The 23915-nt window shown below is 41.7% G+C and overlaps 1 protein-coding gene across 2 annotated transcripts; it reads left to right on the top strand.

Moving 5' to 3' along the window:
• Positions 1-1384: 1384 nt before the first annotated feature.
• LOC119264168 (procathepsin L-like) lies at positions 1385-11330 on the top strand. Of its 2 annotated transcripts, XM_037542154.1 has the most exons (9): positions 1385-1468; positions 2696-2812; positions 3700-3842; positions 4461-4655; positions 4924-5115; positions 9051-9216; positions 9339-9447; positions 9545-9647; positions 11247-11330. In XM_037542154.1, exons 1-8 carry the CDS (start codon positions 1432-1434, stop codon positions 9642-9644), a joined length of 1059 nt encoding a protein of 352 aa, XP_037398051.1. In that variant the 5' UTR covers positions 1385-1431; the 3' UTR covers positions 9645-9647; positions 11247-11330. The 2 variants fall into 2 exon arrangements, with proteins under 2 accessions (XP_037398051.1, XP_037398052.1); XM_037542155.1 differs by lacking the exons at positions 9545-9647; positions 11247-11330 and having other exon boundaries at positions 9312-9370.
• Positions 11331-23915: the final 12585 nt, after the last annotated feature.

Raw genomic sequence — 23915 nt, 5'->3', positions numbered from 1 at the left:
CACTTTGAATTTGATGCCAACAGCACATCCTAAAAAAGTTGGTACGAGAGCAACAAAGGGCAGGTCAAGTTGTGTAATGCTAAAAAAACACCTGGTGGTTGATTGGCAACAGGTCAGTAACATGACTGGGTATAAAAAGAACATCTCGGAGAAGCTGAGTTTTTCAGAATTGTCATACCTACTGGCCATTCCTTCATTCGGAGATCAGCTTCTCTGGAATATTGAGAGCTGACTCCTCCCACACTCACACACCTGCCTACAATCTGCGCAACAGCCACCTTTTATATACCAGGACTCTCACTCTGCCTCCTTGCGAGGTATTGTCACTGTCAGTGACTTTATTCAGCCGTTATCCTATATTTTGGTATTTTCTGTTTTTTTGACTCTTTGCCTGTCTGTACTCTGATTTTTGCTCCATGGATTTTTGTTCATTAAAGATTCTCTGCATTGCATCTCACTACCTTGTCCAGGTATTACAAGAAGTTCATGAGGGGTTCACCACTCTGTGAAAGACGGCATGATCAAATAGTGCAACAGTTCAAGAATAATGTTTCTCAACATAAAATAGCAAAGAATGTTTGCTTTACATCATCTATGGTACATAATGGCAATAAAAGATATAGAAAATCCATGGAAAACTCTGCATGCAAGGGAAAAGGCCAAAAATGCCATGTCATTTGTGTCCTCTGGGGTCACTGCATTAAAAACAGAGCTGATTCTGTAATGGAAATCACTGCATGGGCTCAGAAACACTTCTGAAAACCATAGTCTAACCAAAACAATGTCAAACCACATTCTGCTTGTATAACAATAGTATTGCTCCATATTAAAAGGGTCCATATGCTATGCATATGCTGTCACCCACTGATAACATTTGGCACATTATGCAATGATAAATATGACACATAGGTCCCTGAACTGTTAAGCAGCTGAAATTCAGTATCAAACCAGAATGGGAAAACATTTCAATTTTCAAACTTCAGCAACTGGTTTCCTTGGTTCCCAAACACTTGCAGAGTGTTGTTACAAGAGAAGGCGATGAAACACAACATGCCCCTGTCCCATCTTTTTTGGAGCATGTTGTTGCCATCAAATTCAAAATGGGAATATATCAAATTTATTAGTTTCATCATTTGAAATATGTTGTCTTTGTAGCATTTTGCTTTAAAAATATGGTTTATATGATTTGCATATCTTTGCATTCCATTTTTATTTACATTCTGTACAGCATCCCAACTTTTCTGGAAATGGGGTTATTGTATATCTTTTTCAGTTGAAAATGGTTAGTGAAAGCACCTTGAAGTCATTTAATGGAACACTATCGAAAACACTGCGTAGGCTGTTTTGGAGCAGTTTGTGGTGAGCAGAGTGTGGTGAGCAGAGTGTGTATGCAAGTCACTATAAAAACAGAGGGGTGCAGCAGAGCAGTGGATGAAGTCAGGACACAGCTTTAGAACATTACACACAGGTACGTGTTGAAATGTACTGTCCCTTTAGTTCTAGAATTCACAAGGCAAGTGTGAGGTACACACTTCAAAGTAGTTGTGATTATTTTTATCACTTCACTTTTCACAGTGTAAGATCCAGATCAATCTAACCATATTATTATTATATACTGCACTATGCATACTATTTTACTGCACAGTTTCTGTGTAATTTTTTTACATATTGGAAAAACTAAAATGTACAACATAAAATGTGCTTTAACACAGGCCACATTTGTATTTGCATTTTTTGTTTTCAGTACGTTAAATTCTGTAAATAAACAGCAATCGTGCACTAAAATTTGCAGTGTGTGCTCTGTAGAGGATGGTGTTCGCTTATTCTGACTCAGGAATTCAACCCATCATTTGACCTGGCGTGCCCAAACTTTTGCATACATCTGTATGATAGTAATCTTTGTATAATAACACAGATTACATGGTACTGGGGGTAGGACCTAATTTTAGTACCTAAAATTAAACAAAAAAATTGAGATAAAACCACCGAATCACTATATAATAATACTGTATATAAACTGACTATATTAAAAATCATATATAATTAAATAAGAGTGTTACCATTCAATAATAAGCAGTTTGCCGCTAGGGCCCCATTGTGGGGAATCTGAATTATTCAAGAAAACTAATTCTGTACATTTTATAAATTGAATATTATAATAGAAACCTTTTACATGGTGCTTTTGTCTTTTTTCACAGTTAATATAATCCTTTGTTGTACTTGTTGAGATGTGTATTTTACAATGCACTTTGTCATTTTTTGTCTTAAATAAATTTAAATTAAAAAAATAAAATAAATTTGTGCTACAACTCTTGCTGTTTTTATAGCGCTAGTGCTACGTGCTCAATAATGTTCCATACAGCCCTGGAAATTGATGATAAACAAACATAAAGCATAAGAGCTTTGACCTGTATGACTGGAAACGTTCACGGAAACCTGTATAGCTCTGTACATTATTGTGTATTATGTTGTCAATACATCCAAAGAGGAGAATTGCACTCATATACCTTTATTTATAGAGTGTAAAAGTAGTGAAATCTGCTAAATCAGAAGCTCAATTATATACTCTGAATCATCAGATTCAGTCAAAAAGCATTAGGTTTTTAAAATAATACTAGTGTGAAAGTTAAATGTAACTGACTGAAATTGAATTAATGCAATTCCATTTGTTCTGTTCTCTTTTACCTACGTACAGATTTTATTCTGTGCAGAATGAGGGTTTTTCTTGCTGTCACCGCTCTTGTGGTCATGGCTGGTGCTGCCAGCGTCACTCTGGAGGATCTGGAATTCAACGCTTGGAAACTGAAGTTTGGTGAGAAATCTACGTCATGTTGGCTTCTGTATAGCAAAATCTCCATCTCCATCTCAATAGCCTCCACTCTCCTGGGAAGTTAATAGACAGCAGGAGTTTATGGGGATTGGCTTTCATTCAGCCACAAGAGCACTAGTGAACATCACACATCTCATGATTCTGTTGTTGGGTGATACGTCCTGGCACATAGTTGACATTCGATTTGATCCCAAAGGTTTTAGTTTAGAACTTTGAGTTTTGAATTGAGTTTAGAGCAATCAAGGACAGGAGAATCAAGTTCTTCCACATCAAACTTGTCAAACTATTTCTTTTTAGAAATCACTCCAAAGTGCCCCACAAAGTTAGAAGCACACAGTTTTCTAGAGTGTCAGAGTATGCTGTAGCATCATGATTTCACTAAAGGGGCCCCAACCAAGAAAAAGCCACAGCCCATTATTCATCCTCCACCAAACTTCTGTGTGCAGGCAGGTAGTGTTCTCCAGCATTCTCCTAACTCATCTTAGATTGCCAGATGAAGAATGAAGTATCACTCCTGAGTATGCAGTTCCACTGCTCCACAGCCCAATGCTGGGGGCCTTTGTAGAACTCTAGTCCATGCTTGGTATTAGGCATGATGACCTTAAAGTGTCCCATTCCATTGGTCACTGCTTTTCTATGGAGATTATTCAAGCTGTCATTGTGCAGTTTAGTCAGTATTATGTGCACCATAAAGTAGGTGAATTCACCCATTAAAAGGATTGGTTATGTATACTTTTGTACATTATGTAAATTAAGGAATTGTACTGGGATTATTTTTTATGTTCTGAAACCTTGTATATGTGTTTTCTTCAAACTCTATGTATATACATGTACTGGAATAAAGTGTATGTTTGCATGTTTCCTCTCAGGTAAGAGTTATGGTTCAGTGGAAGAAGAATCTCAACGCAAGATGATCTGGCTGAACAATCTTAAGCTGGTCCTGGAGCACAACATGCTGGCTGACCAGGGCCTCAAAAGTTACAGACTCAGCATGAACCACTTTGCAGACACGGTGAGATCTCATATACAGACAAACCCACTCAAATGTTTTAAATTATGTTATTTAATTACATACTTTACTAAAGCCTGTCACTTTGCAGCTCTGTCATTTATGTGTTGCCAAGTAACTATTGTCAATATCTTCAAAGTAAGTCATTAAATCTCCACCATCTCCCTCTCCACCATTTGCCTTTCCACCATCTTCTCCACCATCTCCTCCTCCACCATTTCCCACTCCGCCATCTTCCTCTTCACCATCTGGCTCTCCACCATCTTCCTCTCCACAATCTCCCTTTCAACTATCTTTCACTCCACCATCTTCCTCTCCACCATTCCCTCACCACCATTTCTCTCTCCATCTTCTCCCTCTCCACCATTTCCTCTTCCACCATGTTCCTCTCCACCACATTCTTCTCCACTTGGTCCTTCTCCATCATCTCCCTCTCTACCATCTTTCTTCTCTCTACCATCTCCCTCTCCCCACTATCTCCTTCTCTACCATCTTCTCCACCATCTCCTTCTCCACCATCATCCTTTTCACCATCTTCTACACCATCTCCCTCCCCATCTTCCTCTCCACCATCTTTCACTACACCACCTTCCTTTTTTCCACAATCTCTTTCTTCAACAGGACAACCAGGAGTATCAGGCCAGGTTCAGCGGCTGCCTGGGATCCTTCAACATGACTAAGGCCCGCAGAGCAACTACTGATTTCAGAAAGGCAGGGGGTGCTGCTGTACCCAATTATATAGATTGGAGGAAGATGGGCTATGTGACTGAAGTTAAAAACCAACATCTCTGTAACTCCTGCTGGGCCTTCAGCGCGGTAAGTTACAGAAGGATGGATGAGGATAAAAAATGGAATGGAGCGATAACAAATTAAAAGGAAAGAGGACAGAGTGGGTAAGATGATAGAGGTGCTGAAATTGGGCAAAGTTTTCATTAGCTGATAAATACTGATTGTTTATCATATTAAAAAAATAGTATTTTGGCAATTGAAATCAACTTAAATCTACTCAATATGTACAGTATTTCCGTATGCTGGTTATATTTATTTAACTTAATAAACTCTGTATGCATCCCCATTTTTTCAGACAGGGGCACTAGAGGGTCAGATGTTTCGGAAGACAAAGCAGCTGATGTCCCTGAGCGAGCAACAGCTGGTGGACTGCTCCCAGGAGTTTGGAAACCATGGCTGTGAAGGCGGTTGGTACTTCAAAGCTTTCGATTATGTCATGTCTAGTGGAGGCCTGGAGATGGAGAACACCTACCCATATCAGGCCAAGGTGAGGTAACACTAGTGACAAGTGGAGCTTCTGAGTTGGAAAATGCTCCTCTGTTTACAAATGTAAATGTTCAGCTAAGATATTTTTGAGTCTGAAGTTTGAATCTTTAATTTGCTAATGTAGCTAACAAGAAAAAGGTGCTAATCATAAGCAAGTGATTACTCAATAACATCAAAAATGTACAAAAGTATGTTAGCATAGCTAAAAACAGTAATAGTAGCCACCTTAAGCCAAAATTGTGTCCATATTTGCTGATAAATGTCATAAGACATAAGCAAGTCTGCTGGAGATTAGCACCACATGTGAGGATTTGAGCATAGAGTATGGAGGATGCTAACTATTCAGGAAAATAAGAATCTTTTTGACTTGCTGTACCACACAGAGGGGCTAAGAATACATGTCTGCATGCATACTGGGTGTATATTGCATGTAAATATTCACATAAAATGTTTTAAAGGCATCAAATGTACATGTTTTTGATAGAAATGTGTGTGAATGTGGATACACTACAGTACAGTGTGAAAGTTTAAGCATCTAAGCAAATTTTCAAACAACTCACTGCTGAGGTAAATTGCTTGAAAATTTGCTTAGAAACAAGAATTTCTTGGGTCCATATTTTTCCTTGACACCTTCACAGCCACCACAGAGACTTGCTAATATCATCAGTTACATCATGACCACAATTTACTGAAGCACTGATTGGTCAAACCAGGAGCTGCTTTTTAACTACATATAATACTGGGCTTCCTCGAGGAGAGGTTTGGAAATGTGTCTTGGGTGCCTAAGACTTTCGCACAGTACTGTACATTTTGTGCTTTTATCCAAATCATTCCCAGGAGAAAAATGTCTAAAGGTTTGAGCATGATGAGTGTGTGTTTAATGAAGCATTATAGCCTTAAATGAAAATATGCCATGAAATCTAGAACACATTTCGGTGGAAAGTGTTTGGGCCTAGGTATGGAATATTATTTATATTATAATAAACGTGAGCTGAAAATGTACTTCAATTACAATCATCTTGCCTTAAATATCAGTTTAACCATGTCTATTTTTTAAGATACGGTGTAAGATTAACCATCTAGCGGCAGATATGGAGTTTCAACACCCACATGACTCATTCAGGTTTACACTTGGGTTAAACTCTAATCCACAGTGCAATTTCCCCATAATAATTCATTAATAATTTATTAATAATTCTAGGAAAAATTAATGAGACATACCTGGGAAAACTCAAACAGCATGAAAACAGGTGCAGGAGATGGTGAAGAGGTGGTGTTATAGAGGAGCAAGGAAACAGACCAAAACACATGGAAAGAGTAGGGTTGTGTCCAAAAATATTTGCTACTGCTCCTCTCCTACTCCAGAAGAGCATGGAGGAATTGAAGAGAGGAAAGGAGGACGAGGAATGGAGAGAACAAGCAGAAACTAGGAAAATGAGACAGCTGACTCCTTTAAACGTAATTAAAATTGATGTCGAGCACACCTCTGTACAGATTTGTGTGATTTTCGACTTTGAGTCATTGTGTTTCTCACCCTGTACAGCACAAAGAATACACATATTGGTTGGTTAGTGAAGTGTTTAACACCTCTGCCTTCTACGCTGTAGACTGGGGTTCCATCCCCACCTGGGTAAACACCCTACACTATACCAATAAGAGTCCTTAGGCAAGACTCCTAACACCACCTTCGCCTACCTGTGTAAATGATCAAACTGTAAGTCGCTCTGGATAAGAGCGTCAGCCAAAATGCCATAAATGTAAATATGAGACAAGATTAAAAATGTGTAGCTTAATTTCTCAGTGTTTGTCTGTCCTCTCTGGTCGCTTCTGAAGTCTGTACAAGTCTGCCTGGGTTGCATGCACTCCTTTATCCTCTGCTGGAAGTCCGGTGTGTCAGTACTGCTCCCCCTGGTGTCTGTGGGGCCTAAAAACTTTACCCTGCTTATATTAAGAAACAGCCCTGCTTGTTAGCTACATCAGTCTTATTGTAAAACTAAAGAAGCATTGTACACCAATCAAACATAACATTATGACCACCACCTTGTTTCTATGCCCATTGTCCATTTTATCAGCTCCACTTACTGGCAGAGGTGGATGAAGTACACGAATCATGTACTTGAGTTAAAGTAGAGACACCCAAGGTAAAATATTACTCCAGTAAAAGTACAAGTCCTTACTCTAGACCTCAAGTTGAGTAAAAGTACAGAAGTATTTACCTTCAAATGTACTTAAGTATCAAAAGTAAAAATACTAAAAGATTAATTATGATTCTGATGTCCTGTTATAATTTTTATAACAAGACTCGCTTCATGAACTCATTTTTGGTGAAAGTCCTCCAGCGTCTCTCTTGGTAAACCAGTCTTTTAATAGAACGTCATTAATTAGTGACGCTGACGTCTATTAAAATGATCATAAGCACAAAACACTGAAGGCAATCAGTTTCCATCAGGGAGAACCGAGTGACTCTGAAATCACTTTTTACACACAAGCAAAGTTTCAGTTTAAGATTATTTTGTAAATTAGTTTCAAGTTGAATAAAAACTGGCTTTAAACTCAGGATCACAAATGAGTTTCCTTTACTGTATTGATCTGTAGGTCTCTGTTCATAAACATAAACTAACTGAAACTTATTTACTATAAAATGAAAGTGTTTGTATGAATTCAGAAAAAATGAAACGTGCCAGTCACGACTGCATATGTGTACATATTTCTATATTGTGGTCTTTATACAAGTTAGGTTAGTTCATCATGTAGGTCGACGTATGTGCTGCTTTTTATGCTGCTGCACTGACGTTGAACCGTGTGCTGCACTGGGTTGGTATGACCAACAGGTCAAAACAAGCTCAGAACAAAGTGACCGCTGTGCCCTGATTGGTGTTCTTGCTTTGCGCTTCTTTTGTTTTGACATGTTACGTTTTTATACACACAGAAACCAAAAGGAACGACAGATTTCTCAAAATGTAGCAGAGTAAAAAGTCAGATACTTGACTTTGAAATGTAATGGAGTGAAAGTAAAAAGTCGCCCAGAATGGAAAAACTTAAGTAAAGTACAGATACACAAAAAAACTACTTAAGTACAGTAACGAATTACATTTACTTAGTTACTGCCCAACACTGCTTACTGTATAAGAGCACTTTGTAGTTCTACAGTTACAGACTGTAGTCCATCTGTTTCTCTGATACTTTGTTAGCCTCCTTTTACCCTGTTCTTCAGTGGTCAGTACCCCCATGGACCCTCACGGAGCAGATACTATTTGGGTGGTGAATCATTCTCAGCACTGCAGTAACACTGACGTGGTGGTGGTGTGTTAATGTGTGTTGTGCTGGTACGAGTGGATCAGACACAGTAGTGCTGCTGTTTTTAAACACATGTCCGCTCACTGTCCACTCTATTAGACACTCCTACCTTGTCTGTCCTCCTTGTAGATGTAAAGTCAGAGACAATAGCCAATCTACTGCTGCACAGTTTGTGTTGGTCAATCTCTAGTCCTTCATCAGTGGTCACAGGACGCTGTTGGCTGGATATTTTTGGTTGGTGGACTATTCTCAGTCCAGCAGTAAAACTGAGGTGTTTAAAAAACTCCAGCAGCACTGCTTTGTCTGATCCACTTATACCAGCACAACACACACTAACACACCACCACTATGTCAGTGTTACTGCAGTGCTGAGAATGATCCAGCAAATAGCTCTGTGAGGGTCCATGGGGGTCCTGACCACTGAAGAACATGAAAGGGGGCTAACAAAGTATCAGAGAAACAGATGAACTACAGTCTGTAATTGTAGAACTACAAAGTGCATCTATACAGTAAGTGGAGCTGATAAAATGGACAGTGAGCATAGAAACAAGGAGGTGGTCATAATGTTATGCCTGATTGGCGTATATCTTGGTTGATTAGCAACATCAGCTCTTCCTGATTGTTTCCCCCTCTCTCCAGGATGGGATGTGCCAGTTTAATCCAAAGAATGCTAAGGCTACCTGCCAAGACTACATTGTATTGCGCAGTGGAAATGAGAACAATCTGCAATATGCTGTAGCTGTAATCGGACCTATTTCTGTAGCCATAGACACGTCCAGACCCACATTTCAGCTCTATCATTCAGGTAACCCTCAAAATCAAGCCTTCACTCATCATCAGGGGCCAAGTTAGAATTTCAGAGCCATGTTTTTGTTTTTATGATACTCTTTGTTATTCCAGCTTAATGGTTGAATGTTCTAAGGGCAGGTGTGTATGATGAGCCAACCTGCAGCAGCATTAAGCTGACGCACGCTGTCCTGATTGTTGGTTACGGCACCGACAACCTCAGACAGGACTACTGGCTGGTCAAAAACAGGTAAACAAACAAGCTAACCAATTACCAAAAAGGCAATTCCTGACCACATCATTGTATCATTATTATATATACACACAATATATCATTTATTTTGAAGCTGGGGTGCTCAGTGGGGTGAAGAAGGCTATATCAGGATGTCAAGGAACAAGGACAACCAGTGTGGCATTGCCACTGTGCCCATCTTCCCTGTGGTTTAAAAGGTATGTCTCAGTTAAACATCCCAGAGAACTACACTGTTAGGTTTAGTTCCAGCTGCTCTTGGACAGAAGTTGCTCTTGGAAGTCTAGTGTTACAACCCCCATTCTACTGTCCACACAAGGTTTAATCTAGTCTAGGGGAAAAGAGGTAGCTACATAAAAACAAATAGACCAGCAGACCCATTTACTGCTCAAATGAATAGGTTGTATGATGTATAAAGGCAAATGGTCACAAAGGTATTGGCTTCAGGGTGGGCTGATACCAAAATAACCAACATGTAATCTCTCTAGACTCTCTAGACTGATTAGAATCCATAATCCCATTTAATCCAAAACAAAAAAACCAGAGAAGAGTCAAAAACAGTCCAGAGGTCAAGACACTAGAAAAATCCAAAACCAGCAAAAGCACCAAAAGGAGATCGAGAAGCAGAGTCAAAGAGTACAGAAAAGGGTCAAGGCAATCCAAAAAAGCATCAACAATGAGAAGACTTGGTATACAGGAAAACGGGCAATACTTCACACTGAGGCAGTGTACTGGAGGTCCTTAAATAGCCAGGTGAAATGAGCTGCAGGTGAGGGGTCCGGGTGCAACAAGGGAGAATGCCAGTATTCGGGAGAGGCCAGCCTCTGGTGGCGAGGACGGGTATTACACCTGACACTAACTTCCCTTATTCAGAAGAAAATATAAAAAGAAAACATAGCAGGAGCTTCCTCCCCCAACAGGTAAACAGGAGGAAATAATATATATCAAAATAAATGGCACCCACCCCTACATAGTTCTATGGTATACTAATAAGGAACAGGCAATGTTGTACAAGTATGAAATAGATAAAAGCTAAACAACACTGAGTCTCAGTTACTAGTACAAACATCAGAAATGTATTTCATAAATCTAATTGGTCTATAGCCCCAAAACAACTAGGTGAACAACATTAAGGGGGTAGTAAAAACCACAGATTTCCTAGAGACCACCATGAACATTGTGTTGAAAAGACCACTGGCGAACTGTATCTCATGGCTGTCGCTTTTTCAAGGGTGAATCTTCATTCAGAAACCAAACTACAACTACAATTAACTACAATTAAGCTCACCGGTATTATTTTCAATACTTGAAATAATTGGAAAATGCCAGCTTTGCAGTCTGGGCCATTGATCACAGGTCCACTGTTACCACTGTTGTGCCCTTGAGTAAGGCACTTAACCCTAAACTGGGAAAAGCAAAGAGAAGATTTCATTGTACTGTGCAAGTATAATAACATTGGGCCTCATTCTCCAGTGTCCAGTTTGTTCTTAAGAGTGTTCTTGAGAAAAAACCTAGGTCAGATTCATGACGTGTTCTTAAAGTGCAGAACTGTTCTCACCTTTGTGCTCTCGAGTGTGTGTAGATTCTGTTCTTATCTAAGAACAAATCCCACATAGGAAAACACTTGTGAATGTCAGAATCTTTGTCAAAACTATGTAAGTGGGTTTTAGAATTCTTCTTAAGAATGGTTGGTGAATGAGGCCCAATGAAGGTACTTAACATTTTGAATCACTATAATACAACAAAGCAGAGGCAGCAGTTCATGTAAATTAACTCTATTAAATGTTGTTTTTCTACAGATTGGAGAGGCATCATGAAACCCTCAAGGAGGAGGTTACAGTCTGATCAGATCTGTTTTATTTAATGATGAAAAAAAGTCAGCAATTTTCATCTTTATCTTTTGCATTATTTTATTTACTTATTGTTTTTAACGTTTCTTTATTTTTTAAAGATCAGCTTTTGAAGTTGTGAAATGTTACTGTTTCTGTAAACTCCCAGCATTCACAGAATTCATAACATGCATAACTGCTCTGATTATTGCTGTGCTTATGGTCAGTCCAATATTTTAAAATGCAATAAAGTCATCAGTCAACAGACCAGGCGTTCATTATTTCATCAAATACTTTACTTCAACAGAACAGTTTTCTCCACATGCCACAATCTGTATTATTAAAATAGAACTCATAATAGCTGATTGATAAACGTCCATCTGTATTAGAACCAGAGACAATTACAGGGAGTCTGGCCACTTCCTATTTCTCCCATTGTACCAGAAAATGACTGATAAGCACTAGAGGGGGCCGGCAAAGAAAGTCATCAGTGAATCAGTGCTGTTAAATGGCTTTATATAAAAAATTGTCTCTTTAACATTTTTACTCACTTTGTTTTCAAATTTGAACTATGATTTTGTGCTATGGCTGCCTTTAATTCCAATAAAGATACTGTCACTTCTGGCCTCCAAAATTCAAAATAACAGGAGGTACAAAATGGGAAATGTGATTGCATCCAACAGAATTAAGAGTAAAGTAAAAAATTATACCACTGTGCTTTCACCTGCTTAGCGTCCACAGAGAGGGAGAAAGAGAGAGAGAGAGAGAGAGAGAGAGTGGTTCAATGAAACACCCTGCAAACCGCCAGTAAACGGAAAATGTTTGTGGTTAACCTTTTCTATGAAGCAGAATCAGATAACTAGTTTGCCTTCCTCTGAAATGTATTCCCTAGTTCCACTTTCTTAATATATAAAATATCAATTATCTTATAATTATCTATAATTATATTATGAATTCATCTTTTTCCTAGGAATGTAAGCTTTGCCTATGAAGGTTTGTTACAGACATTTTCAGGTGCAGATACAGATACTCACAGGACATCTGACATTTCATCTTTATTACATTATAACGCACACCACATCATTTAAATCCATTTTGTTCATGCTTTCCTACACACTGATCCCTATTTCATATACTGGGCCAAGATACTTTTCAACCTGCCAGCAGGGTTTTACTGGGTGGTGGGCCGAGAGTCTTTACACTGTGGAAGTGGAGTTTGATTAAAACATGGGTTGGCAACATACGGCACTTTTACCGCACTGTTGCGGCTCCACAGCATAAATAAAATAAAATAATCCTCCATTACAGTAAAATAAAGCTCTGCTGATCATTCTTACACAGTTTTAACAATAAATGATCTTAAACACTGGAATCAGTGTATAACTGCTATTTCACTCTTTAACTCAGAAGGTCAGCGCACACTGCTGGTCGCCATAGCAATGCAGACAACATTCTCATCTAGCTAGTAGCTAATGTAAGGTAATGATTTGAATGAGCATGGATAATTTATGACAAATGGACTGATTTGTATTAATAATCTGCAACGAGAAACTGTCGGACACTAAAGTCGGGAAGCTAAAGTCAGCTTCTCATTCAAACTTTATAATTTGAACAAGAAACTGGTGAATGAAAAGCTAACTTCAGCTTCGTGAGAAGTAGAAGGTTAAGAGACATTTTTACAAGAAACTATTCTACTTTGGAAAAGTTTCCTGCCCGAGATGCGAGAAAAGCAGCTTTGGCTGAGTTAAAGATTAAAGCAGTGCAAAGTAAGTCTGTTTTTGTTAGCCTATTCTAGGACATTAGCACATACTGATACATATTTACAGCCAAGATAGTAAAATGGCTCCCAAGGTAGTTTATTTTTCTTGAAAAGATAAAATGGCTCTTCTTAATATTTGAATTGCAACCCCTGGACTAGTGCTTTTTGAACCACGTTCTCAATTTTTTTTTCTTTGGTTGTTATTTTGTCTTACTAGTAAGAGAAATTGCAGCCTGTCTCAGTCTGAGACTAGCACAATCTCAAGTGAAAATCTCAAAAATTTGTCAGAATAAGTATCAGATGTACAGGGAATTTCTTTTGGTGCAGGTGTAAACAGAAAACTGAACACAATAACATACATATACAAAAGACATGCTATATGCAAAGATAGATGTGTGATGGGAGTAAACTACACTTACAATCAAGTACTGAGGAACGTATATACAGTATATACCGCTAAAAACGTATAGTGAGCGTCTGCTGGTAACGTCTGGCAGAAGAACCTGTCAGATTGATCTTCAACTCACACCTCCGTCAGAACTTTGACCAGATATTGGGGGAGGTGGGGGACATTGACTCAGAATGGGCCATGTTCCGCTCCTCCATTGTTGAAGTGGCTGACTGTAGCTGTGGCCATAAGGTAAATGGTGCCTGTCGGGGCGGTAATCCTCGAAGCTGGTGGTGGACAGCCCAGGTGAGAGATACCGTCAAGCTGAAGGAGTCCTACCGGGCATGGTTGGCCTGCGGGACACCAGAGGCAGCTGGCAGGTATCGACAGGCCAAGCGATCTGCGGCTTCAGTCGTCACCAAGGCAAAAACCCGTGTGTGGGAGGAGTTTGGTGAGGCCTTGGAAAGTGACTTTAAGTTGGCTCCGAAAAGATTCTGGCAAACCGTCAGGTGACTCAGAAGGGGAAAGCAGTGTACCACTAGCACTGTATATAGTGGAGAGATGGTGTGCTGCTGACTTCGACTGAAGACGTCATTGGGCGGTGGAAGGAATACTTTGAGGACCTTCTCAATCCCACCGACACGTTCTCCAGTGAGGAGGCAGAGTCTGGGGACACGGGAATAGGCTTGTCCATTACTGAGGCCGAAGTCCCTAAGGTAGTGAAGAAGCTCCTTGGTGCCAAGGCTCCAGGGGTGGATGAGATCCGCCCTGAGTTCCTCAAGGCTCTGGATGTTGTGGAGCTGTCTTGGCTGACATGCCTTCAACATTGCGTGGACATCGTGGGCGGTGCCACTGGATTGGCAGACTGGGGTGGTGGTGCCTCTTTTTAAAAAAGGGGACCGGAGGGTGTGTCACAACTACAGGGGAATCACACTCCTCAGCCTCCCTGGTAAGGTCTATGCAGGGGTACTGGAGAAGAGAGTCCGGCTTATAGTCAAATCTCAGATCCAGAAGGAGCAGTGCGGGTTCCGCCCTGGTCGTAGAACACTGGACCAACTCTTCACCCTCTCCAGGATTCTGGAGGGTTCATGGGAGTTTGCCCAACCAGTCCACATGTGCTTTGAGGATCTGGAGAAGGCATTCGACTGTGTTCCCCGGGGTATTCTGTGGGAAGTGGGAGTATGGGGTACATGGCTCTTTGCTACGAGCCATTCAGGCCCTGTACAAACAAAGCTGGAGTTTGGTTCGCATAGCCGACAATAAGTCAGACTTGTTCCCAGTGAGAGTTGGACTCCATCAGGGCTGCCCTTTCCTACCGATTCTATTCATAATTTTTATGGATAGAATTTCTAGGTGCAGTCAGGGGATGGAGGGTGTCCGGTTTGGTGACCTCAGGGTCACATCGCTGCTGTTTGCAGATGATGTGGTCCTATTGGGGACATCAGGCTGTGAACTTCAGGTTTCGCTGGATCGGTTTGTAGCCGAGTGTGATGCAGCTGGGATGAGAATCAGTCCCTCTAAATCTGAGACCATGGTTCTCAGGCGGAAAAAAGGGCAGAGAGCCCTCTCTGGGTCGGGGATAGGCTCTTGCCTCAAGTGGAGGAGTTCAAGTATCTCGGGGTCTTGTTCACGAGTGATGGTACAAGGGAGCGGGAGATTGACAGGCGGATTGGTGCTGGGTCAGCAGTGATGCGGGCTCTTTACCGGTCTGTTGTGGTAAAGAAAGAGCTGAGCCATAAGGCAAGGCTCTCGATTTACCGGTCAATCTATGTTCCCACCCTCACCTATGGTCATGAGCTTTGGGTAATGACCGAAAGAATAAGATCGCGAATACAAGCGGCCGAAATGAGTTTCCTCCGCAGGGTGGCTGGACTCTCCCTTAGAGATAACCCTATCTCTAGAAGTTCAGTCATCCGGGAGGGACTCGTAGTAGAGCCGCTGTTCTTCACATCGAGAGGAGCCAGCTGAGGTGTTTCAGACATCTGGTTAGGAAGCCTCCTGGACGCCTCCCTCGGGAGGTGTCACAGGCAAGTCCACCTTTTTTTCACTGATTTTTTCAATAGGGACCAGCCTGCACGTTTATGGTTTAAGGCCAAAATCTTATCAAAATTATCATAAAACAATTTCTCAGACATCAGACAGTGTATTCATAACCATTTCATGTAATAACTTTCTGAGCTTTCAGAGAGAGGTGGATGTCTGGTTCCTATCACCATTCTGTACTAATACCAATTTCAAACCTCTCTTTTTAAAGTAAACTCTTAGAAAAAGTTGTTTTCAATTAAATGCGTATCTAATATTAAACAAGTTATATGAGAAGTTTCTGTCAGTTTTTGCCTTCAACCATAGTACTGAGACAGCACTGTTTCACATTGTGAATGACCTCAGGCTCAGTGCTGATGCACAAAACCCTTCAATTCTGGTTTTATTAAATCTTAGTGCAGATTTTATGTTCTAATCAAACGTCTTGAATTCTGGGTTGGCCTCTTGGGCACAGTTTTAGAATGGTTCAAATCATATTTATCTAATAGAGAGTTCATGGTTTCAATGGGAAATCATTCATCAAAAGATCTGGCATTTCTTGTGGAGTCCCTCAAGGTTCGGTCTTAGGGCCTTTGCTTTTCTCTTTGTGCATTCTACATCTAGGTGATGTGATTAGGAAACATAGTATACATTTTCATAGCTATGCTGATGACACACAGTTATACATTTGCATTCCTTCTGATGATTAAGACTCTGTTAACAGACTAACTAGCTGTGTGTCAGATATTTCTGTGAGTCACAAAAATTTTCTACAATTGAATCGTGAAAAAATGGACATACAGCAATAATTGAAACCATTACACATGTAGTGAATTTTGTGAATGCTCAGAGTTTATTATATCAGGCAACACATATATTTTAATTTTTAGGTAATTTTTTTATTTTTTATTTTTTTTGCTGCATAGGTAAATAAATGGTAGTCTGATGAGACTGTAACCTCCTCTGTTGGACTTTCTGGTTTCTGTCTCTCTCCAATCTGTAGAAAAACAACGTTTCATAAAATTGACTCATGAACTGCTTTATCTTCAATGTTGTTTTATAGCTAGAGATACAACATATTCATTGCTGTAGTTCAGATCTAATTCTGGAGATCCCATCCCTCCTCCAGGAGATCCACGGACTTGCAGAGCTCAGTTTCAACTGGAATCACACACACCAGTTCCAGTCTTACACTGATTACATACAAAACACAAGTAAATGATGTGAACATGTGAAGAGTCGGCCACCAGGTTTTGGAGTCACCCTGTACAAAAATCTCAGTTCCAGACACAAAGTAGACTCAGGGCTCTGCTACTGTTTGTGTTGTGTAAATCTGCGTTACAAGGTCTGTGATCTTTTCTATTGCTGATTGATGGATGTAATCTATCCTGCAAGACTGGTTTGCCGAGAGGTATTCCATTTTCTTGCATGTTTTCCCATCGATTAAACTGACCAGCCAATTTAACTGATTTTTATGGGAGAATTTACACCTATTATTGGGTAGCATACATTTTAATAACTTAAAGATACATATAAATTATGTTATTTGGTGCAAGCTAGGAGCTCGTAAACGTGAATGTAGTGACATTTTACATTCCAATTAGGCTACAATTGGACTGCTGAAGCAACTGGCTGCTGGCCTGTAAGTAGGGTTCCTAGGCTATAGGATGTTTAAGTGTTGAAGTCTGAAATATTAGGTGTGCTCCCAATTTAACTAAGTTAATGAATAAAGCATTAACACATAGTGTTTGTACATGTTTTTTCTATCTTATACATTTTTTTGGACATCAGTAAAATTTTAATTTTAATTTTGTCAAAGAGATTTTTCATTTTGTGGATGCCAAAGAAAAAAGAAAAAAAAAACACTTGTCAGTAATGTTGATGAGATGGACATTGTTTCTAAAGCCTTGATGGTATGCTTTGATTTACTCTTGTAGTGTTAACCATAATCAGGAGTTGGCATTTTGGTGATTGGTTAGCTTGTTTGTTTACCTGTTCTTGACCAGCCAGTAGTCCTTTTTGCTAGCATCAGTGCCGTAACCAACAATCAAGATAGCATGGTCCACGTTAGCGCTGCAGTTTGGCTCATCATACACACCTGCAAATAGGACATTCAACTATTAATCAATCACTAAATTACTCTGTGAATCATTTAATCAGGAATGCAAGGACACTGGACAAGAGCAAAAAAATGGCTGAAGGAGAACCTACAGTCAGAAGAGGCAGCGTGTGGTAATAAGCAGGGGATAAACTGGGCTGGAGCACATGGGTGCAGAGTTTTGACACCTTTGGTTTGTACAAATGGCAAGCAGAACTGAGCTCTGGTTCTGTAATGTAATCCAAATATAAATTCCATCCATCCATCCATTTTCTAAGCCACTTCTCCGTCAGGGTCGCGGGGATATAAATTATCCATCCATCCATCCATCCATCCATCATCTTCCGCTTCTCCGGGGTTCGGGTCGCGGGGGCAGCATCCTGAGCAATGAAGCCCAGACCTCCCTTTCCCCAGCCACTTCCACTAGCTCCCTGGGAGGGATTCCGAGGCGCTCCCAGGCCAGCTGGGCGATATAGTCACGCCAGCGTGTCCTGGGTCTTTCCCGGTGTGTCCTCCCCGGTGGACTTGCCTGTGACACCTCCCAAGGGAGGTGTCCAGGAGGCATCCTAACAAGATGCCCGAACCACCTCAACTGGCTCCTCTCGACGTGAAGAAGCAGCGGCTCTACTCCGAGTCCCTCCCGGATGACCGAACTTTTCACCCTATCTCTAAGGGAGAGTCCAGCCACCCTGCGGAGGAAACTCATTTCAGCCGCTTGTATTCGCAATCTCGTTCTTTCGGTCATTACCCAAAGCTCATGACCATAGGTGAGGGTGGGAACGTAGATCGACCAGTAAATCGAGAGCCTTGCCTTATGGCTCAGCTCTTTCTTTACCACAACAGACCGGTAAAGAGCCCGCATCACTGCTGACCCAGCACCAATCCGCCTGTCAATCTCCCGCTCCTTTGTACCATCACTCGTGAACAAGACCCCCGAGATACTTAAACTCCTCCACTTGAGGCAAGAGCTCATCCCCGACCCAGAGAGGGCTCTCCACCCTTTCCCGAGTGAGAACCATGGCCTCGGATTTGGAGGTACTGATCCTCATCCCGGCCGCTTCACACTCGGCTGCAAACCGATCCAGTGAAAGCTGAAGTTCACAGCCTGATGTCCCCAATAGGACCACATCATCTGCAAACAGCAGAGATGTGACCCTGAGGTCACCAAACCGGACACCCTCCATCCCCTGACTGCACCTAGAAATTCTATCCATAAAAATTATGAATAGAATCGGTGACAAAGGGCAGCCCTGACGGAGTCCAACTCTCACTGGGAAAAAGTCTGACTTACTGCCGGCCATGCGAACCAAACTCCTGCTTTGTTTGTACAGGGCCTGAATGGCTCGTAGCAAAGAGCCATGTACCCTGTAATCCCGAAGCACCTCCCACAGAATACCCCGGGGAACACAGTCGAATGCCTTCTCCAAATCCACAAAGCACATGTGGACTGGTTGGGCAAACTCCCATGAACCCTCCAGAATCCTGGAGAGGGTAAAGAGTTGGTCCAGTGTTCCACGACCAGGGCGGAACCCGCACTGCTCCTCCTGAATCCGAGGTTCGACTATAAGCCGGACTCTCTTCTCCAGTACCCTTGCATAGACCTTACCAGGGAGGCTGAGGAGTGTGATTCCCCTGTAGTTGGAACACACCCTCCGGTCCCCCTTTTTAAAAAGAGGCACCACCACCCCAGTCTGCCAATCCAGTGGCACCGCCCACGATGTCCACACAATGTTGAAGGCATGTCAGCCAAGACAGCCCCACAACATCCAGAGCCTTGAGGAACTCGGGACGGATCTCATCCACCCCTGCAGCCCTGCCGCCAAGGAGCTTTTTAACTACCTTAGCGACTTCGGCCTCAGTAATGGACAAGCCTATTCCCGTGTCCCCAGACTCTGCCTCCTCACTGGAGAACGTGTTGGTGGGATTGAGAAGGTCCTCAAAGTATTCCTTCCACCGCCCAATGACGTCTTCACTCAAAGTCAGCAGCACACCATCTCCACTACATACAGTGCTAGTGGCACACTGCTTTCCCCTTCTGAGTCGCCTGACGGTTTGCCAGAATCTTTTCGGAGCCAACTTAAAGTCACTTTCCAAGGCCTCACCGAACTCTTCCCACACCCGGGTTTTTGCCTTGGCGACGACTGAAGCCGCAGATCGCTTGGCCTGTCGATACCTGCCAGCTGCCTCTGGTGTCCTACAGGCCAACCATCTCCGGTAGGATTCCTTCTTCAGCTTGACGGCATCTCTCACCTGGGGTGTCCACCACCGGGTTCGAGGATTACCGCCCCGACAGGCACCAACTACCTTGCGACCACAGCTACAGTCAGCCGCTTCAACAATGGAGGAGCGGAACATGGCCCATTCTGAGTCAATGTCCCCCACCTCCCCCGATATCTGGTCAAAGTTCTGACGGAGGTGTGAGTTGAAGATCAATCTGACAGGTTCTTCTGCCAGACGTTCCCAGCAAACCCTCACTATACGTTTGGGTTTGCCTGGTCTGACTGGCATCTTCCCCCACCACCTGATCCAACTCACCACCAGGTGGTGATCAGTTGACAGCTCAGCTCCTCTCTTTACCCAAGTGTCCAGTACACATGGCCGCAAGTCCGCTGACACGACTACAAAGTCAATCATTGAACTGCGGCCTAGGGTGTCCTGGTGCCATGTGCACTTATGGACATCCTTGTGTTCAAACATGGTGTTCGTTATGGACAGACTGTGGTTTGCACAGAAGTCCTTTGACACCATGAGTGAATGCCCGGCCACCAGACGCTCGCTGGCGTGCCCCTCCCCCAGGCCTGGCTCCAGGGTGGGGCCCTGGTAACCCTGATCTGGGCAGGGTACACAAGTCCTGCTTTGTTGTCCTCATAGGGGTGGTTATGGATCACACTTTGTCTGGCCTGTCACCTAGGACCAGTTTGCCATGGGAGACCCTACCAGGAGCTTTTGCTCCAGACAACATAGCTCCTAGGGTCCTTCAAGCACACAAACCTCTCCACCACGATAAGGTGGTGATCCATGGAGAGGTCAGTTGTCTATCTCAGTTGTCTATCGTGATATTAGGTCTGTCAATCTTAATCTGTTTGCTGCTTCTCTTTAGTCTTCAGCCCTGTCTCACCTATATAACCTATCATCCCCTGAGAGCAGGGTTTCTCTCTATAATGACACTGTCTCTGGACTGCTTAATGATTTTGCCTCTTTTAAGAATAAACTCCTCCCTGCCGCCCGCTCCTGTCCTTGGTTCACCCCTGAACTAAGGGTTCTGAAGGCTATTGGTCGGCGTCTTGAGCGCCTTTATAAAAAAAGCAGCCTTACTGTCCACTCTCTACTTTACAGTCAACACACCCACAAATATAGGGATGCCCTTAATACTGCCCGCTACTACTTCTCCATCATAAATAATGCTAAGTCTAGGCCAAAAGCTCTCTTTCGAACCATTAACAAACTCCTCCATCCTCCTGTATCAGCGTGCCCCCATTCACCTGAGCAATGTCAGGCGTTTCTAAAATTTTTTGACAAGAAAATTAATCAATTCTATAGCCTCTTTTCATCTGCTTCCCAGCCATTCTCCTTTACAGATTCTAATTCTATGAACACAAAGCTAACTTGTTTCACACCTGTTGACTCCTTTTCTGTCTCTGAGCTCATCACTAAGTCTAATGCTTCCTCCTGTCAGCTTGACCCTGCCCCCACCCCTCTACTCAAGGCCTGTTCATCTGTAATCAACACCCCTATTGCTACAGTGATAAATTCATGTCTCTCTTCTGGTTCTGTTCCTACTGCCCTTAAAACTGCTGCTGTTACTCCGATACTTAAGAAACCTGAATTGGACCCAACTTCTCTTTCTAATTACAGACCCATCTCACACCTTCCATTTTTAGCTAAAGTAATGGAAAGAGTGGTTGTTTCCCAACTCCAGAAATTTCTGAGTGATAATGCCCTCTATGAGCCATTCCAGTCTGGTTTCCGTACTCACCACAGCACTGAGACAGCTCTTCTGCGAGTTGTTAATGATCTTCTCCGGTCTGCTGATAGTGGTTCTCTCAATATTCTCCTTCTCCTCGAATTAAGCGCAGCTTTTGATACTGTTAATCATGATGTTCTCATTTCTCGTCTTTTCTCTATTGGCATCACTGACACAGCCCTACAGTGGTTCAGGTCATATCTTACAGACAGACACCAGTTTATTACATTAGGCCCACATAAATCCTCCTCCTCTCCTGTTAGATGTGATGTCCCGCCAGGCTCAGTTCTTGGACCCCTACTTTTCCTAATTTACATTTCACCCCTTGGGCAGATTATTCATAGCCATGGCCTAAACTTCCATTGTTATGCTGATGATATTCAGTTATATCTCAGTACACACACACACCTTCAGATACCCCTCCCAGTACACTAATTCACTGTATTTCTCATGCTGAACATTGCTAAAACTGAAGTCTTACTGGTTGGCCCTAAACCTCTACTATCAAAGTCATCCAATTTATCAGTTAATATTGATGGCCTGCTCGTTAAGCCTGCACCTGTCATTAGAAATCTTGGTGTTTTACTTGACTCATCACTCAATTTTGATCTGCACATCAAATTCCTCACCAAGAATGCATTCTGCATTCAAAGTTTAAAATCTTACTTCTCACTTTCAAAGCTTTGCATAATCTTGCTCCCCCCTACCTCAGAGAACTGCTGACCTCTTACACTCCCTCTCGCTCTCTCAGATCTACTAGCAATAACTTACTTGCTGTTCCATGCACCAGACTTTCCACCATGGCCCCCAAACTCTGGAATTCTCTTCCTCAATCCCTCAGGGAGGCTCTTCTCTTTCTTCTTTTAAATCTGACTTAAAGATTTTTCTGTTTAATGCATATTTTTCTTCCTCCTCCTCTGTATTGTTTTTTTTTTGCTATGTGAAGCAACCTTAGGTTTGTGAAAGGCACTATATAAATGTAATTTATTATTATTATTTTATTATTAAAACTTCCACACAGTACTATATGTGTGCTTTAGCTTCTGAAACACCATGTAACATTAGAATAAATACAAACAAACATAAATACAGTAAAAAATAAGTATTTCTTATTTCACTGGATGACCTGTCATATATTGAACTGGGAAAATCCGCTTTTAGCTAAAGTGAGCTGGAACTCATTACAAGAGGCTCTAAAACTCGCTCAGTCAAGTCAAATCTTTAGTCTCTAAACACCTTCAGACATCCTGGAACTGTTTTAGTTGAATTTAACTTTTTTCTTTCTCCTTTTTATTTAGTTTTATCATTGTTATTGTTATTATTATTATTATTAGTAGTAGTACTAGTAGTAGTAGTAGTAGTAGTAACATTAATAACAAGAATTTATTTATTTTTATTGCAACTGTTTTATTTGATGTTAATTATTTTAGTGTTCTGTTCTAGTAAATAATTAGATTTTTCTTATTGCTTACTATCAAAGTTAGTTCTTTTACTTCATTATAATGTATTTTTAATTTTAGATTTTAATGACATTTTATGACTGTTTTTTATATAGTTCTACAATTGGACTGTAGTCCATTTGTTTCTCTGCATACTTTGTTTTACCTGGTCTTCAGTGATCAGGACCCCCATGGACCCTCACAGAGCAGGTACTATTTGGGTGGTGGATCATTCTCAGCATTTACATTTACAGCATTTGGCAGATGCTCTTATCTAGAGCAACTTACAATTTGATCATTTTTTTACATAGGTAGGCGAAGGTAGTGTTAGGAGTCTTGCCCAAGGACTCTTATTGGTATAGTGTAGGGTGCTTACCCAGGTGGGGATTGAACCCCAGCATAGAAGGCAGAGGTGTTACCCACTACACCAACTATATACCACTATACCAAACAGCACTGCAGTAACACTGATGTGGTGGTGTGTTAGTGTGTGTTGTGCTCCTAGGAGTGAATCAGTCACAGCAGTGCTGCTGGAGTTTTTAAACACTGTGTCCACTCACTGTCCACTCTATTAGACATTCCAACCTTGTCAGTCTACCTTGTAGATGTAAAGTCAGAGACGATGGCTCATCTGCGGTTGCATAGTTTGTGTTGGTCATCCTCTAGTCCTTCATCAGTGCTCACAGGACACTGTTGGTTGGATATTTTTGGTTGGTGGACTATTCTCAGTCCAGCAGTGACACTGAGGTGTTTAAAAACTCCAGCAGCACTGCTGTGTCTGATCCACTCAGACCAGTGCAACACACACTAACACACCACCACATCAGTATTACTGCAGTGCTGACAATGACCCACCACCCAAATAGTACCTGCTCTGTGAGGGTCCATGGGGGTCCTGACCACTGAAGAATAGGGTAAAAGGGGGCTAATAAAGTATCAGAGAAACAGATTGACTACAGTGTCTATATA

This window comes from Pygocentrus nattereri, chromosome 10 (genome assembly GCF_015220715.1).
Source record: "Pygocentrus nattereri isolate fPygNat1 chromosome 10, fPygNat1.pri, whole genome shotgun sequence".
Taxonomy (NCBI): Eukaryota; Metazoa; Chordata; class Actinopteri; order Characiformes; family Serrasalmidae; genus Pygocentrus; species Pygocentrus nattereri.
Note: the sequence above shows the minus strand (reverse complement) of the source record. Positions and strands in the feature narration are given on the sequence as shown.